This window comes from Apaloderma vittatum, unplaced genomic scaffold (assembly GCF_000703405.1).
Source record: "Apaloderma vittatum isolate BGI_N311 unplaced genomic scaffold, ASM70340v1 scaffold43682, whole genome shotgun sequence".
In the NCBI taxonomy this organism is placed as follows: Eukaryota; Metazoa; Chordata; class Aves; order Trogoniformes; family Trogonidae; genus Apaloderma; species Apaloderma vittatum.
Window position 1 is genome coordinate 7,653 of NW_009702797.1, and position 13,964 is coordinate 21,616.

At 45.6% G+C, this 13,964-nt stretch overlaps 1 protein-coding gene across 1 annotated transcript in view; it reads right to left on the minus strand.

Moving 5' to 3' along the window:
• Positions 1-3,371: 3,371 nt before the first annotated feature.
• The window catches only part of LOC104270092 (microtubule-associated serine/threonine-protein kinase 2-like), a gene marked incomplete at its 5' end in the record, with an annotated part of 35,524 nt that continues 24,931 nt past the window's right edge, over positions 3,372-13,964 (minus strand). The window contains 6 exons of the mRNA XM_009864347.1: positions 3,372-5,449; positions 6,189-6,376; positions 6,606-6,742; positions 7,758-7,880; positions 9,369-9,595; positions 11,327-11,542. Coding sequence (XP_009862649.1) covers positions 3,372-5,449; positions 6,189-6,376; positions 6,606-6,742; positions 7,758-7,880; positions 9,369-9,595; positions 11,327-11,542 — 2,969 coding nt within the window. The remainder of the gene's footprint in view (positions 5,450-6,188; positions 6,377-6,605; positions 6,743-7,757; positions 7,881-9,368; positions 9,596-11,326; positions 11,543-13,964) is intronic.

Genomic DNA, 13,964 nt, shown 5'->3' on the forward strand with positions numbered 1-13,964 from the left:
GCCGGCTGGATGCAGGAGCAGAGAGGAGGGGAGGAGGCTGGAACCAGCTTTGACACCCTCACTCCAAGAGGGATGAGGAGCAGGAGACACATCCAGGCTGACGGAGAAAGGGAAAGGAAGCAGGAAAGCAGCGTAGCGGGATGGTTACATGCACGGCTCATTCACCAAACACACACCACACGCACACAACGTCTACCTCCCGCCTCTCTGACTCGGGGGCACCCATGGAGGCCACGTTCTGGCATCGCCAAACGCTTCGTCGGGTACCGTGGGTCCGATCCTGCGCTGTGGAACACGCTCTCACTCTTCACTCACACTTTTTCCAACACCTCGTTCCTCCCCGACACGTTTTGCAAGCTGATTGGCGATGGTATTTAAGCAGTTCTTAGCAGAGCAAGGAAGAAGTCTTGGTGTACCTACCTGGTTTATTGTCAAAATTTTATAGGAGAAGTGGTTTTGCCCAAATGTTTTGCTAAGGTAAATTTTGCCACGTAAATGTGACAGAAGGTGGAACCGAGACGATGGGGCACCTGGCACACCGAGGGAAATTGCAGGATTGACCAGGAGCAGGGGATGCTGAGCTTCACTAGGATACTGTCCTGGTAACACTGCTTGGCTTTGACTTCCAAAAAACTGATTTTTTTTTTAAATTGCACTGATCACTTTGTGTACCGCAGCTACAAAAGAGCCAATGAAGCACATACCTCCCCTTCGGCCAATTCAATCAAAAGCAGCCAAAGCTGTGACGTAACAAGGCTTTCTCCATATAGGACAGCTCTGCAATCTGTCTGCAAAGGGAGGGAGTCAACACCTAATTCAGCAGGTCCCTTCAGGGGGTCCCACCCCAACCCGCGTGGGACGAACCAGGTCACCCGGCCCTCTCTCTTAACAGCGGTGGTTGCTTTTCCCCTTAGTTTTTTTCAGCGTGGATGTGCCAGGAGCACACTCACAGAAGAAGCTGAGTCACACAGGGACCTGCTACTCAGGGAACTGCCAGGTGGGACCATGTCCTCACACAGCTCTGGGCTCACTACTTCACCGATACAGAGACTTCCACCTCAGCAAGGTTAGGTGCTCTCAGAAGAGAAGCTTGAGGTTTGTTTTTATAATCACCACAGACTCAGAGTACTGAATCCATTTTTCGCCATATTTTGTCATACACTGCACTGCCCGTCGGACCTTCTGTCTCAGCAATTTTCCATCAGGGAGGAAAGCAGCCAGGGAAGTGCCAGATCCTGCCAAGCCTGTTCCTTACTCGCTATTGCTCCCAATCAGCAGAGAACGATGCTCACCAGCACGAGAGGCTCGGACAGCCAGGACCCTGACAAGGCAGTGGAAATACTGTGTCTGTAACTGCAAACCGAGTGTACACGAGTAGCCTATGGATTCCAGGAAAAAGAGCGAAGAGACAGCACAGCAGGCTCTGCTCTCAATACCGTCACAGCAAGATTTATTAATGTGTTACCTGGGAGCGTTGAGGCTTTGGTTAGTGTATTAACACCATACGTGTTCACACAGACACACAGAGTAAACACTCATTTAAACAGGTTAAAAAAAAAAAAAAAAGAACGAAAGAAGCTCAAACCAAACCAAAACTTGGTCCAGAAATTAAATCCAAGCAGCCAAAATCAAGTATATAATGGGGAGAAACAACGGTTACACAGAAAGAAGCAGGGTGAGATTCCGCAGATTTTTGTGATTTGTGGATTGAGCTGAAATCAAGCTGAAAGAGATGGAGAAAATACATTTCTATACGAAAAAAAAATATTTTCAAGCTTTCAGGTCTGAGAAATGTTGAGACAATGAAGAGGTGGTGAAACTGGATCAACGGACGCAGGTTTTAGCTCCGAACACTGTTGCACAGTCATTCTGCTTCTAACAGAGGAAGCCAGTGAGCAGGATACTAGACCCCGCGGGCGATCCGCAGGGAGATACACCCAGACAAGACTAGAATAAAAGCTGAGCACAATCTGGGACAAATGACGGGAGCGTTCGTTGAGAGGAACCTTTAAGTGGATGAAGAAATGGCTTTACAGTGCTATAGGTATCACCACTCGACACGTTTATTGGTGTTTTACTATTGACCTAATCCCCAGCGAAGAGCACTGTTATCCAGAGTCGGTCACGCTTAAAGCAAAACGATGTCTAAACCTAGGGGCAAAGAGTAGTTTTTTTAATGGAAAGTGACTTCAGCAGTGGAAATGATCTAGCTATCAAAGCTGAAATCTTAAAATATCACGTGTTTTGAAGTCTGCTTGCAGCTTGTCACCAGAACTCCAGGAGTCTGAACTCTTCGTAGGTTTTCTTTTGTTTTGAAAATGGGCAGGTTCAGAAAACTCAGCAAGTTTCCCAAGCCCCAATTCAGAAATGTTAAGGAACACCTTAAAATCCCCACCTGTTTAGACTCAGAAGGAGTTTTCCTTTAGAAGGAAAAGTCTCCAACTTTGCGTGAGACACACCGGAGAACACTCGACCACAGATTTCTCTACTTTAAAATCAATCTGCAAGGCACCCCTCTCCTGGGGTCATTAATTCTGAGGCAGGACAAGTCATGAATTGAAGCCAGAGAAAGGAAGATAAAACATCATTAAAATTTTAAAAACCAAGGGAAAAGTTGCCATGTCTCCCATAAAAGGTAAGTAAACCAATACCCAAAAAACTCAGTTTACAGATCGGAGACTTCTCTTTCTGGTAATTCCATTGAAAAATACTTTATATTGGTTTAAAGTGAAGACAGAGATGGCTCTGTGACCCCTCCAGTCAAGTCCCTCGTCTCTGTATCCTCTAAGGACACTGGTAGGACTGAGAATACACACGGTGACGGAGAGGCCTTACAAGGAGGGTTTGTAGTTCTGGAATAACTCTCTGGACGAGAGAGTATTTTCTTCTCCTTGTCAAAGGACACCAGATTGTAAATTCAAAGAAAGCACTTGAAATTTGTTAACGCCAATGGCATTTCAGAGAGAATATTGAAAAGCAAGAGATTTTACAACATGCTGCCTTTTACTCGAAATTTTTGGGATCTCAAATAAACGCAGGATTAGAGGGAAGAGCACAAACAGGCCCTAAATTGGGGTAACATAAAAGGTCTGGGGGAAAAAAATAAAATAAAACTAAAAAAAATCAACAAACTGTTTCTTAAGCCCCGCTTTAAAGATACCCTGTTCTAAAGAGACCTCAAACGGCAAGCATTACTGTGTACAAAAATAGAATAGCAAGGATGAAAAAACACAAAAAACAGTATGAAAAAAACCCTCCCAAAAATAGATGTACACAAGTTCTATTTTATATTAGTGTATATTACAAAATTCAAACATGCAGTCTCTATCTTGAATGTGGGATGCTCCAGTCCACGTGTACCAGGGATGCTGCTATGTTTTCTTTACAGCACCGTCATGTGACAGGGGAAAGTCTGGTATTTTTAACTGATTTCCAACCTCTTTGCTTTTCGCTTGCGCGGGAGTCCCTTCCTTACAGGGCCTCGTGCTGCCATCTGGCAGAGGAGAGGCTCTCAGAGCTGCTTGTCCAAGAGCGTGAGGCAGCTCCTTCGAGGCAGGGGTTTTGCAGCTGCCTCCCAACGCTTCGGTCGGTTTAGCGCTGCAAAAAGTCGCCTCCTTCTTTGCCACCACGGGGCACGCAGCCTCCCAGGGCTTTGCGGAGTTTAACGGCTCCGCGCAGGATCCGCTCCTCGCCGTCAGACCGTCTGCGCTAGAGAGTTCGGGTTTCTCTTGACACGCTCCTGCTTGTGACGTTTCCTGCCTTTTTTGTTTCGAATCTCTCTCTTCTTTACAGGAGGCACCCAAATGAGGGAAATCCTTCCTCTTTTCCACCTCTCCAGAACCAGACATACTGAGCTTCAAAGGCCCTAACACGCTCTGAGCCAGTGGCACTAGCTGGGACACGGAGAGAGCTCTTTCGATAGCACCGGGGGCGAGGAGCGCGGAGGACGCGGGACCTGCCGGGCTCGTCTTGCTGGAGGCTGAAGCGCTCCCCACCTGGGACGAGCTGGGTTGCTTTTCAGTACCGGGACTTTTTTGGGACATTCCGCCCGTGCTTCCAGGAGACACAGATGAGGTGCTGTGCGGTGCTGCAGGCTGAGGCGTCTCCTTGTGATCCTTCTCACTGCGATCTGGGGGGGTCATGGAGAGAGGAGTGCTCATGCTCGCCGAGCACCAGGAAGAAAGTGCCAGTAGAGGTTTGGAATCCTGGTTTTTCTGACTGCTTTCTGCTAGCAGAGGGTCTTTCAGGTCAAGCTTATCACACAAGGCCCCTGAAGTGTCACCTTCTTCAAGTCCCAGGAGTTTGATAGATGGGCACTGTGCATGTTCTGTGCGATCTGTTGTTTTTTGAGCACTTGTAGTTCTCCCCAGGTCTTTGATTGTTTCAGAAGACTTATCTTTTGGACCAAAACACTCAAAAGTTTTGTTTTCTGGCAATTTAAGTTCCTTTGCAGTTGTTTCTGATTTTAGGCATGGCTTTTCTGAATTAGCTAATTTTTCTAGAGAAGTTCTTGGGAGGACCTCTGATGGGGAAGGGTGCACCCTGATCTGCAGTGGCTCTGAAGCAGGCTTGGCCTGCTGAATACTTCCCTTCTGCAAATCTTCTGTACCTTTTGGATCTTCAGGTAGGAAGGCATCATCTTCAATACTATCCTTGCTTTCCAATTTAGCCGGAAACTTATTATCCTCATTAAAAGAATCCGAGCCTTGGTCTCCACTGTCAGGGGGCTTGTCCAGTCTCCTCCCATCCTGACTATCTTCTGAACCATCATCTGTTTCATCTTCAGAAGAATCTACTTCTCTGATGGCCTCTTGCTTTTGCAGAGACTCCCTCCTCTCCACCCTGTCCTGTCGAATAGCACCCAACTTCCGTGAACCTGGCTTCTGCAACATCCCTTTCTCCGCCAGTCCGAGTTTCCCACCCATCGTTTCGTTCGCAGATTCTTGTAAGCTCTGGAGACTGGGATCCCTCTGCAGCATCTCCTTCTTAAATTCAGAGTGAGAGATATCCAAGCTATGCTTACGTGAGGAAGCCAGCTTCTTCTCAGAAGAGGACAGCGAGGCAGCCAGTTTCTCAGCCGACTGCACTCTCTTTAGCAAAGGAGACCGAGGGGGCTCCGCACTTTTGGGGCGAGAAATCTGTCTCACCAGCGGTGGAGAGGAGTGTAATTTTACTGGAAAAGATTGGACAATACTGGAGCTGCCAATTGAGTGTCCTGGTAGTGGAGACGGGGAGCGCTGCGGTGATGTGGACTGTGGGGTTGGCGACGGAGTGTGAGCTAGCGGTGACAGAGGGATGTTTCCCGCAGATTTACGCCTTGGAGATCTGTACTGCCGCTGAAGCTTTGGTGCTAGTCCATGCAGGGAGCTGGGTCGGATGTGTCCAGAGCTGGCTGGAGAATTGGGAACACTGGAACTGGGAGAGCTGCTCTGGGAAGAATTGCCACCAACTAAAAAGGGGAGAAAAAAAAATTACTAAGAAGATGAATATATATTTGGCCATTAAAATAAGCAGCTGAAAATAAGCCATGCAAAGTCAAGACAAAATGCCATGTTACCACAAAGCACTGCAGTAATACGGTAATATTGCATGGCTGCCGACGGAAAATTCACAGCATTCTCACTCAACAGCAGAATATAGTAAGAAACACTCTGCTATCAGAATGTGGGGTTTTTTTCCTGGTGGAAAAAACTAAACCAACCAACCAACAAACCCCACACACATCCCCCCTCGACACACACCTCCAAACATACAAACCATGTGTTTCATTGCTATCCTCAAGATACAGATCTCTCTATTCCTTCAGCTGATTCAATTTGCAAAGGACTTTGCCACACTATTTTGTTTCTTTTTCTCTCAACTAATATAGAAAATGTGTCAAAGTGCTACAAAAACATTGCAACTTACAATACACATTTGCATTAAAGTGAAAGGATGTTGTAGTACAGCAAATGCATTCTTAAAAGGATGTATGGATTTTCATTTTTAAATGAATCGATAAATGAGAATACATCCATCCTTAAAGTTATCGACATCACAGCTGTTATTCTACCTCACAAACAGACCTACTACCTGCTGCTTTGTATTTCACTTCAAAAATCTATCAACAAGCAAAAATCTTCTCCAAGTTTTTTTTTCTGTTTGTGTGGATTTTTGTGAGGGTTTGGTTTGTTTTTGTTTTTTTTTACCTGAGTGTACAGACTCGGGAGTGGATCTGTAACTCTGCGTTGGTGACCGAGGAGACAGGTTGTGAGTTGGCGAGCCAGGCACACTTTCTCCAGAAGACAGGGAGCGGTTTAATGAAGATAAACTCCGGCTGGTGTGAAGTAGCGATGCTTGTTTAGTGATCTTCCTCAACAAAGAACTCTTCTTCTTACTGTGGAAGATCATTCAGAAGTTGTTTACAAGCTCAAGTGATTTATTTACCTTTATTGGCATATTTCAGTCAACGTCATGGCACAGTTAAAGAGAAAAGGAAAACAAAAAGAAAAGAACTAAAGGACACACCCCGCTGACATACCTTCTCTGTAAATTGATTTGACAAAATCTCGCTTGCATTATTCTTGGTTAACATTTAATTTTCACAGAGAAACATCAAAACGAACCTTTCCTGACCATCCTTAGTTTTGCTCTTCTTGTTCCTACGAGCCATCTTGGATTTGTAGCTGGCTTTTCGAGCTGGACCAACTTTGATAGACGTGTTCTCAAACGGTGTGGTGGAGATGGACACTTTATTTCCACTCTGTCAGAAACAAGACACAGAGACGTCGCTTAAAACGTGGCTTTCTGAAGCAGATCTGCAGGCTAAGCAGGTAGGCTGTTAATTTCTTGCTGTCTGCCATTTTGTAATCCTTTGTCAAACTCCATTTTCCCCTTTGCATTTCCACCTATCATTTATTAAGGAATTGCTGAGAGAGAGTCCCCTCTTTAGTCAGGCTTTCACAAATGATTAGCTCAGACCCCAGCTGGTAGGTACAGCTTCCCAGAGCAGAGAGAACACAGCATCTGACCTCTCCCATTGAGATCCCAATTGCCTCAGTTTAATGCTTGTAATACTTGGAAACTTGAACAAAGTGATATTCTGTCCCCAATCCTATTCCCAGTGATAGCAGACATGAGCATATCAAGCATTTATCGTGATGAATTTGCAACACAGAGTATGGCTTGTCTCACTATCTTAAAAAAAAAAAAAAAAAAGATAAAATCCTGATGGCTCCTCTATTTCCAATCCCAAAGACTTCTGTTTCTTGGAACGGTCCAAAACTTCGGGTTTTATTTCTGTAAATGGATTCAGCTCAGAGGAGGCATCAAAACGCAAGTCATTTAACTGGATAATTTTAAGACCAACCATTACAAAGCTGCTTTGAAATACCACTAGGAATAATCCTTGAGAAAGCAGTATTAAGAGCTAATAACATTAGCACAGCCTAAAGGCAAAAAATAAAAGTAATGTGGAAAATTTTTAAGGTATTTGTTTCTTTGAGGAAAGGTATACTTCTATCTTTTACCCTTTGTTTCTATTGGTGATAAAAATGTATCTGATACGTTCTTATTTCTCACACAAAATATCTGAGCTCAGCTTAAATTAAATGCAGAAATTTTCGAGATTTAGTGATGAAGCTGCAGGGACAAGTTTTCATAAAGCAAGGGCCAGGTGCTGTGTACATGCTCGTATTTCAGACAGTGCCAGTTACATACCCACGGAGCCACACAAGTTGGCTCTTATTTTCCAAAATGTAACAGTGCTGAGTCCCTACCTTCAGAATCAGCTCCACCACTTCGGTGTGCACCAGCCCGTGGACCGGCTCCCCGTTGACATGGGTTATCAGATCCCCTTCACGCAGACCTGCTTCATTCGCCGGACCGCCTTCCTCCACGTGCTGGCAACGACAAGGGGATGACTGATTTGAGAAGAGGAATGCACGGGATCGCCGGCCAGAATCGACTCAAAGCCCGTCCATCTCATCTCTCGCTGCAGCCAGCATCAGCTGCTCCAAAGAAGGGTGAAAGAAACCACTGACTGGCACAGCCAAGCACAAAAATCTGCGCTCTTCCACTCCTCCCCCAGCATCCTGCCAGTCTTTTCCAGATCCAAGGCAGCCAGCCAGGATGGATAAGCTGATCAAGAGACCAGCTCCTCCCAAAGCAAAAGGCTTAACACACTTCCAAAAATTTTCAGCGCTCAGGAATCTTAACTAGATACTCTTGATTTCCAGACAAGCATTCAATCTTTTTCAATGTTTTTGCCATCCCAAATTCAGCATCCTTCTATGTATATGCTGGAACCCAAGGCAGCCAACAGACTTTTGAATTAGATGCTGTGCCAGGTGTTTAAGGTGCCTGTATTGCATCCCCTCCCAAACAGGTTCTTTTCCCACTTCCCATCCTTTATTAACCTATCCAGCATCAGATCCTTCCCCTCATGAACGCAATGCCTTTCCCCATCACTGTTCAGAAAGGTTAAGCCTCCTTTTCATTGAGGAGACAGATCCACCTGAGAATACTGCAACGCCCCTTTCTAGCCAGGAAAGACTACAAACCAATATCTAGATAAATTCAGGATTTTTCAAGGAAAGCAGGAAGGAGCAAGGGAAAAATGCAGCTTCAGATTATTTTTTCTAGGTAAGAATGAATGTTAAATAATGACCAAAGCACATGAAATCCAAACTGTCTAATGAACACAGAGATATAAAGAAAAGAATGAACCACCTTCACCCTGACCCCATTCTCCTTAACTACACAATTCAAACAACGCTGCTTCAGGGAACGGATCATTCCTAGAAGCCATATACATTAACAAAAAAGGAACACAGAGTTCAAGTACCAGAAGTAATGGGAAGGAAGAGATACAGACATGGAAACCAGACCTCTTAGCATAGCACACAGCTAAGCCAAGAGCTAAATCCCCAGGCAATGAGCGTAGCAGCAGTGATGCTTTAAGGCTTGTAATCAATTCCAAGCAACTGCTTGGAAAACCCCAGCAGACTGAACTGATCAGAAGCAGGCTATAATCGCTACCACAGGTCTGAATAAATGAGCTATGACTGGCCCTCATGCAGCAACCCAGAGAAAGAGAAAGAGGGTATGTACACAGAAACATGCTGTGCTACAGGTGAGAGAGGGTGGATTCATGTAACAAGGGAAGAAAAAAGGAGAAAGGTTGCTGTGGTTCTGTGATGGTTTGAAAACTGTTACAGGTCAAACCCAAAGTGCTGTTGTTTATTTCAAACCAGGTTTCCCCCACCCCAAGAAGATAAGGAGAGAGAAAACAGGGTGGCAAAATACAATTTCAAGAGCTAAATACCACAACGCTGGCTAAATGCATTTCTGGCCCCAAGGGTACTCTTTTTAGAAAAGCAGAGACATACCCAGACCATGTGATGCACAGTGTAGATATCACTGTCACCCATATAGACACGAATGGCGCGGAGGGTGAACCCGTATTTCTTTCCAGCCCGATGGATGATGATTGGTGGTTTCAGGTTTGCGATAGCAGGAGAAAAGTCGCGGCTGGGTGAGGAGTCCCTCGAAGATGGGTTGGAGGACAGAGAATGAGGTGACATTGGACTGGCCAATGGAGAACACGTGTGGTGATCTACAGTGATGACACAAAGGTGGGCAAAATTAGGAAACCAGGCCTCCAAAAGAGAGAAAATTCTTGTTAGAGAACAGCTAGGAAACATCTCTCCCAAGGCTCTTAAAGCCGGTGGGTTTGCCTGCAGCTTCACCTGATTCATGCTTTAAGATACAAAGAGTTTCCAGAAAGCACATTTGGAGCACGTACTAAATACAGCAGCATTGCTCGTCTAGGATTATGGTTGGGTCACAGTGTTTACTCTTCCTCTTTCAGGGATTTACAATCCATCATAGGCATTTGCTTTAGCCACAATCCTGGAACACCCCATTTCAAGGCTATTTTATCCTCCTCCAAAAGATCAGGCAGTCTCTAGATCTTGGTGCAAGTTACACATTGATGCTGAGATAAATCAAAATTAATTAGTATTAACACAAAAAAACCCCAAACAGCAGGCAATCAGACAACAACTACATCCAGGTAGTTTTGGTAGTGTTTTAATTCACTGGGACAAAAATATCTAACCCTAAAATATTCACTACTGCAGGGACTTTGTGACTGAAAAACAACACCACGAGTGTATTTTAGCATGTGATTCCCAAATGAACGGCCGAGGGCTGGGCTATCGGCTAAAGTAGCTGACTCTGCTTGCTAGTACAACAACCACCGCTTCTAAAAATACAAAGCAAATACAGAACTCTCATTTTAAAGTAAAGCTGGTCAGCATCAGTAAAATAAACCCAAAGAGCAGGAATATTAAATGCAGCTGTAAAAGGTAATCCCTAATCCATTAAGAAACACCTGCTGAATCGCCCAGCACGTATTTACCTGGCAGATGAGATCAGCTCTGGAGGAACCTTTGCCAAGTGATTAAATACACATTTTTAGAGATTTTCATGAGGGAGTTTGTAGTTTGAAAAGCAACCAACGCCCAAACCACAAGCGATGTGCCGTGTATCGCCACAACGGTGCCAAGAAGCAGCCGCGCGCTGGTCTCCAGCTCCCCGGCCGAGAGGGGCAGGCAGGCATCGCTCTGCCAGCGGCTTCTGCCAGGATGGGCAGGGGTGGCCCGGCTGCAACGTGGAAACACCGCCCGGCCTTATTCTCTGGAAAGAGGGACAAAGCCCTTGTGGGGAAAGCCTCCTGCTGGATGGTCAGTCACAGCTCGGCGTCGCTGGGCTGGTCACTGGGAGTTACTGCTCGGTGTTAAGAATTGTCAGGGTCTGGCTCTGCTGCAGGCAGAAGGTGAGCTGCTCAGCTCTGACTGACTTTGTGACGCTAATGAATTCTCAAACACTCAATCTCAACCACGTTATCTGGAGTTACTGAAACTTTCAGGTGCAAGAATGCACCAGATGCGTTTGGCTCCCAAACAGCACCGTTGTGAGCATGTGAGCCCCAAAAATAGTACCTTGAAGGTTAAAAATTGTTCTGTGCCTCTCTACCTCCTTGCTGCAACACCGTCTAGAGACCAGCCAGGAGCCAAGCTAAACAAAACCGAGGAAAGAATAAGGCTCAGCTGCCATTTGCAAAAGCTGCAGTCAGACCACACACACAACGCTGCTGTCTGTGGCAAAGCAGTATTCATTATCCTGCTGAGCAGTGAATATTGAACTGCTTGTAAAAGTTAGATCTCTCCCCTCCTGCCAGCGAGGGCACAATTCCCAGCGAGCGAAGGAGGAGGAACTGTCTGCAGACCTTTTGTTTAGCGCTTGCAGATTCTGACAATGCCTCACGCGAGGCACTTCTTACCTGAGGGAATCAGGAGAGACAAGGCAGTAGCGGATGCTGATTTAATCACTTTATTGACAGGTCTTGAGGTACGTTTCTCCCCTGATTCCCCAGAGAGCAACCTGTGTCGTGCCCGCCGCACTGCCAAATCGCTGATGGCTTTTGGAGTGGTAAAGTCTGGGCCTTCATTGCTATTACTGCGAGCTCGTGGATCAGAGAAATCTGCAGTGCTCCCAGCTACAGTTTAAATTAAAACAGATTAGAACCACAGGGAATTCCTAACAGTCTATTCCCCTACAGGCAAAATACATTAAATCAAAGTCATGTTTACAAGAAGTCCAAGAGTAAATTTTCCTAAGAAGAAACCCCAGGGCTTGAATTTTTATTTACAGAAATGGTGTTATTCTGAACACTGAAAATTAGCAGCTTCTATTCTGTTGGAAAAGCTGGCTAATGAAATCACGTTGCTCGGCGGCAGCTACATGAATCCTAAAGCTGCTGTGCCGTTCTGCTGGCAAGCCGCTTCAGTGGGATCGTTCACAGATGAAAACAGGTTTATGGAAAGTGCTCCATTTTTACAACCAGCAAGAACTGTCAATCTTTAAGTTAAAATTGCCTGTAATAGAAAAGCCAGGTTCTACTGGAGTTGCACATAAAAAATCCACTCTAAGAGAATACTAAGGTATTAAAGTCAGGGAAAGTGTGTGGATTGCAAAGACAATCTTAATTAGCCCCCTTCTGTGCACTGTTGCAGTTTAGTCTTGAATTACTTAATCTGCTATAATTATAAATAATATGCAAAGGAATCTTGAAAATCAGACTGGGCATGTAACCACAGCAGATGCGGGGGGTGCCGTGCCCAAGCTCAGTGCCTCAGTTCCCCATCTGACACCTTAAAGGAGCACTGTGAAAATACGTTAATTAGAATTTACAAGGTGCTTAGAAATGAAAGTGGTGAGCATCACAGCAAGTCCACAAGGGAAATTAATCATTCTGTCTTCAAAAGCAAATTTTAAGCAGCGTGCAATAAATAAAGCCTAAGGGCCACATTTTGAACAATGAGGACAGAACAAAACATTGATCATCGTTATTTAAGTGGGCACCACTGCTCTGAATACTAAGCAAAGCAGGAAGTACCATGAAAATAAAAATTCAAAGCACTGTTCCCATGGACCTCAGTACCAGATGCCTGTTCCGCATTTAACAGCCACAGAGTTTCAGATAAGTCTCCCAGACAATAAGGAACCCAGAATCAGAGGCTGTGTGTGAAAAGGCTCCAATATCTGTTAGACAAGGGCCCCGAAACAGTGACAGGAGTTAAAACTTCCTTTATTGCAGTCCCTTGCCTCTGACTTAGCTCCGCAGGCTGTGGACACCAGAGCAGTAGCATCCCTGAAAGCCACGCGCTGGATTAAAGACTGCACCATCGCATCAGGCTCAGGGGAACAGGCTGCCCAAGGAAGCTTCATTTCTACCTGTTTCAACTTGCAGATACTCAAATTTCCAACAAAAACATTCTTGTAATTTTTAATAGCATGTTTCTAGAGAAACTAAGGTTCCACTATAGCACCTATGTCATCCAGGCACATGGTAGCTTCCTTCCTTCACTCCCGCACCTCTTCCCCTGGGTTACTGGAGTGTACGATGGCAGCACCGAGCCTCTTCTGGCAGGATGAGCCACAGCGGGAAATGGGACAATTTTTCAAGAATTTCACAGACCGGCTTAATTTCACAGACCGGAATAACTAAATGTGGGGGTCTTTGGCTTTACTCTAGTCTGGAGGCAAATTTCCTCTGAGGCATTTCCACCTTCTGCTATCAACCCACGGTCCCACCTGCCCAGTGCCTTCCACCTTCTTCAGTCTTGCTGCCGCTCCGATTCCTTGCTTAGTATCCCTTTCCTCTCCTTTCCATCCTCCAGGCACCCACAACTGCTTTGCCTGCTTGCTCCCAGTAGCTTATTTCTTACCCATGTACCCAATTAGTCCTCGTTCTTCAACACTACAATCTAGTCCTTTCCCTAAATATGCCTTCCTTCTCAAATATTACCTTGCCAACCTTCAGTTTGACTTCCCCACTCTCTTCCATTGGTCCAAATTTCCTTTTTTACCACCTCACTACTTCCCATCAGCTCCCAGCTCCGGCCTCCTCTGTTCTCAGAAACGAGACAGCTTCGCCCTTTACTTTCCCAGTGTCCTGGAAGGGGCAGGAGCTGGGGACACTCCAGCACCCAGAGCTGAGGCCTGCACTGTCACAGGGAAGATCTAGCTCAGCCCAGTGCTGGAGAACAACCTCAGGATGGTCAAAGCTTCTGAGAAGTCAAACGCTGTCTTCTAAGACCCACTCTACTGAATTTATGCTGCACTTTTTTAAGCCTGCAATTTGGCTAAAATTCAGAATACAGCAAGTAGCATGTCCCTGACATAAACCCCACTCCTCCAGCAAATTTCAAGTCTCTACTCCAAACTTTTTGGATAAACAAAACCACAGGCAGCAGGGATCTGCTAGCATGGCTGACACCCATATTCTCCAGCTCCAACTCAGCAGTGACCTGCTCTGACTAATGCTTAAAATGATGCTGCCCCAGGTAGGCACCCACTGATTGTAAGTAGGCACGGATCAGATGGGTCTCAAGCATGAGAAGACCTCAATCAATCTG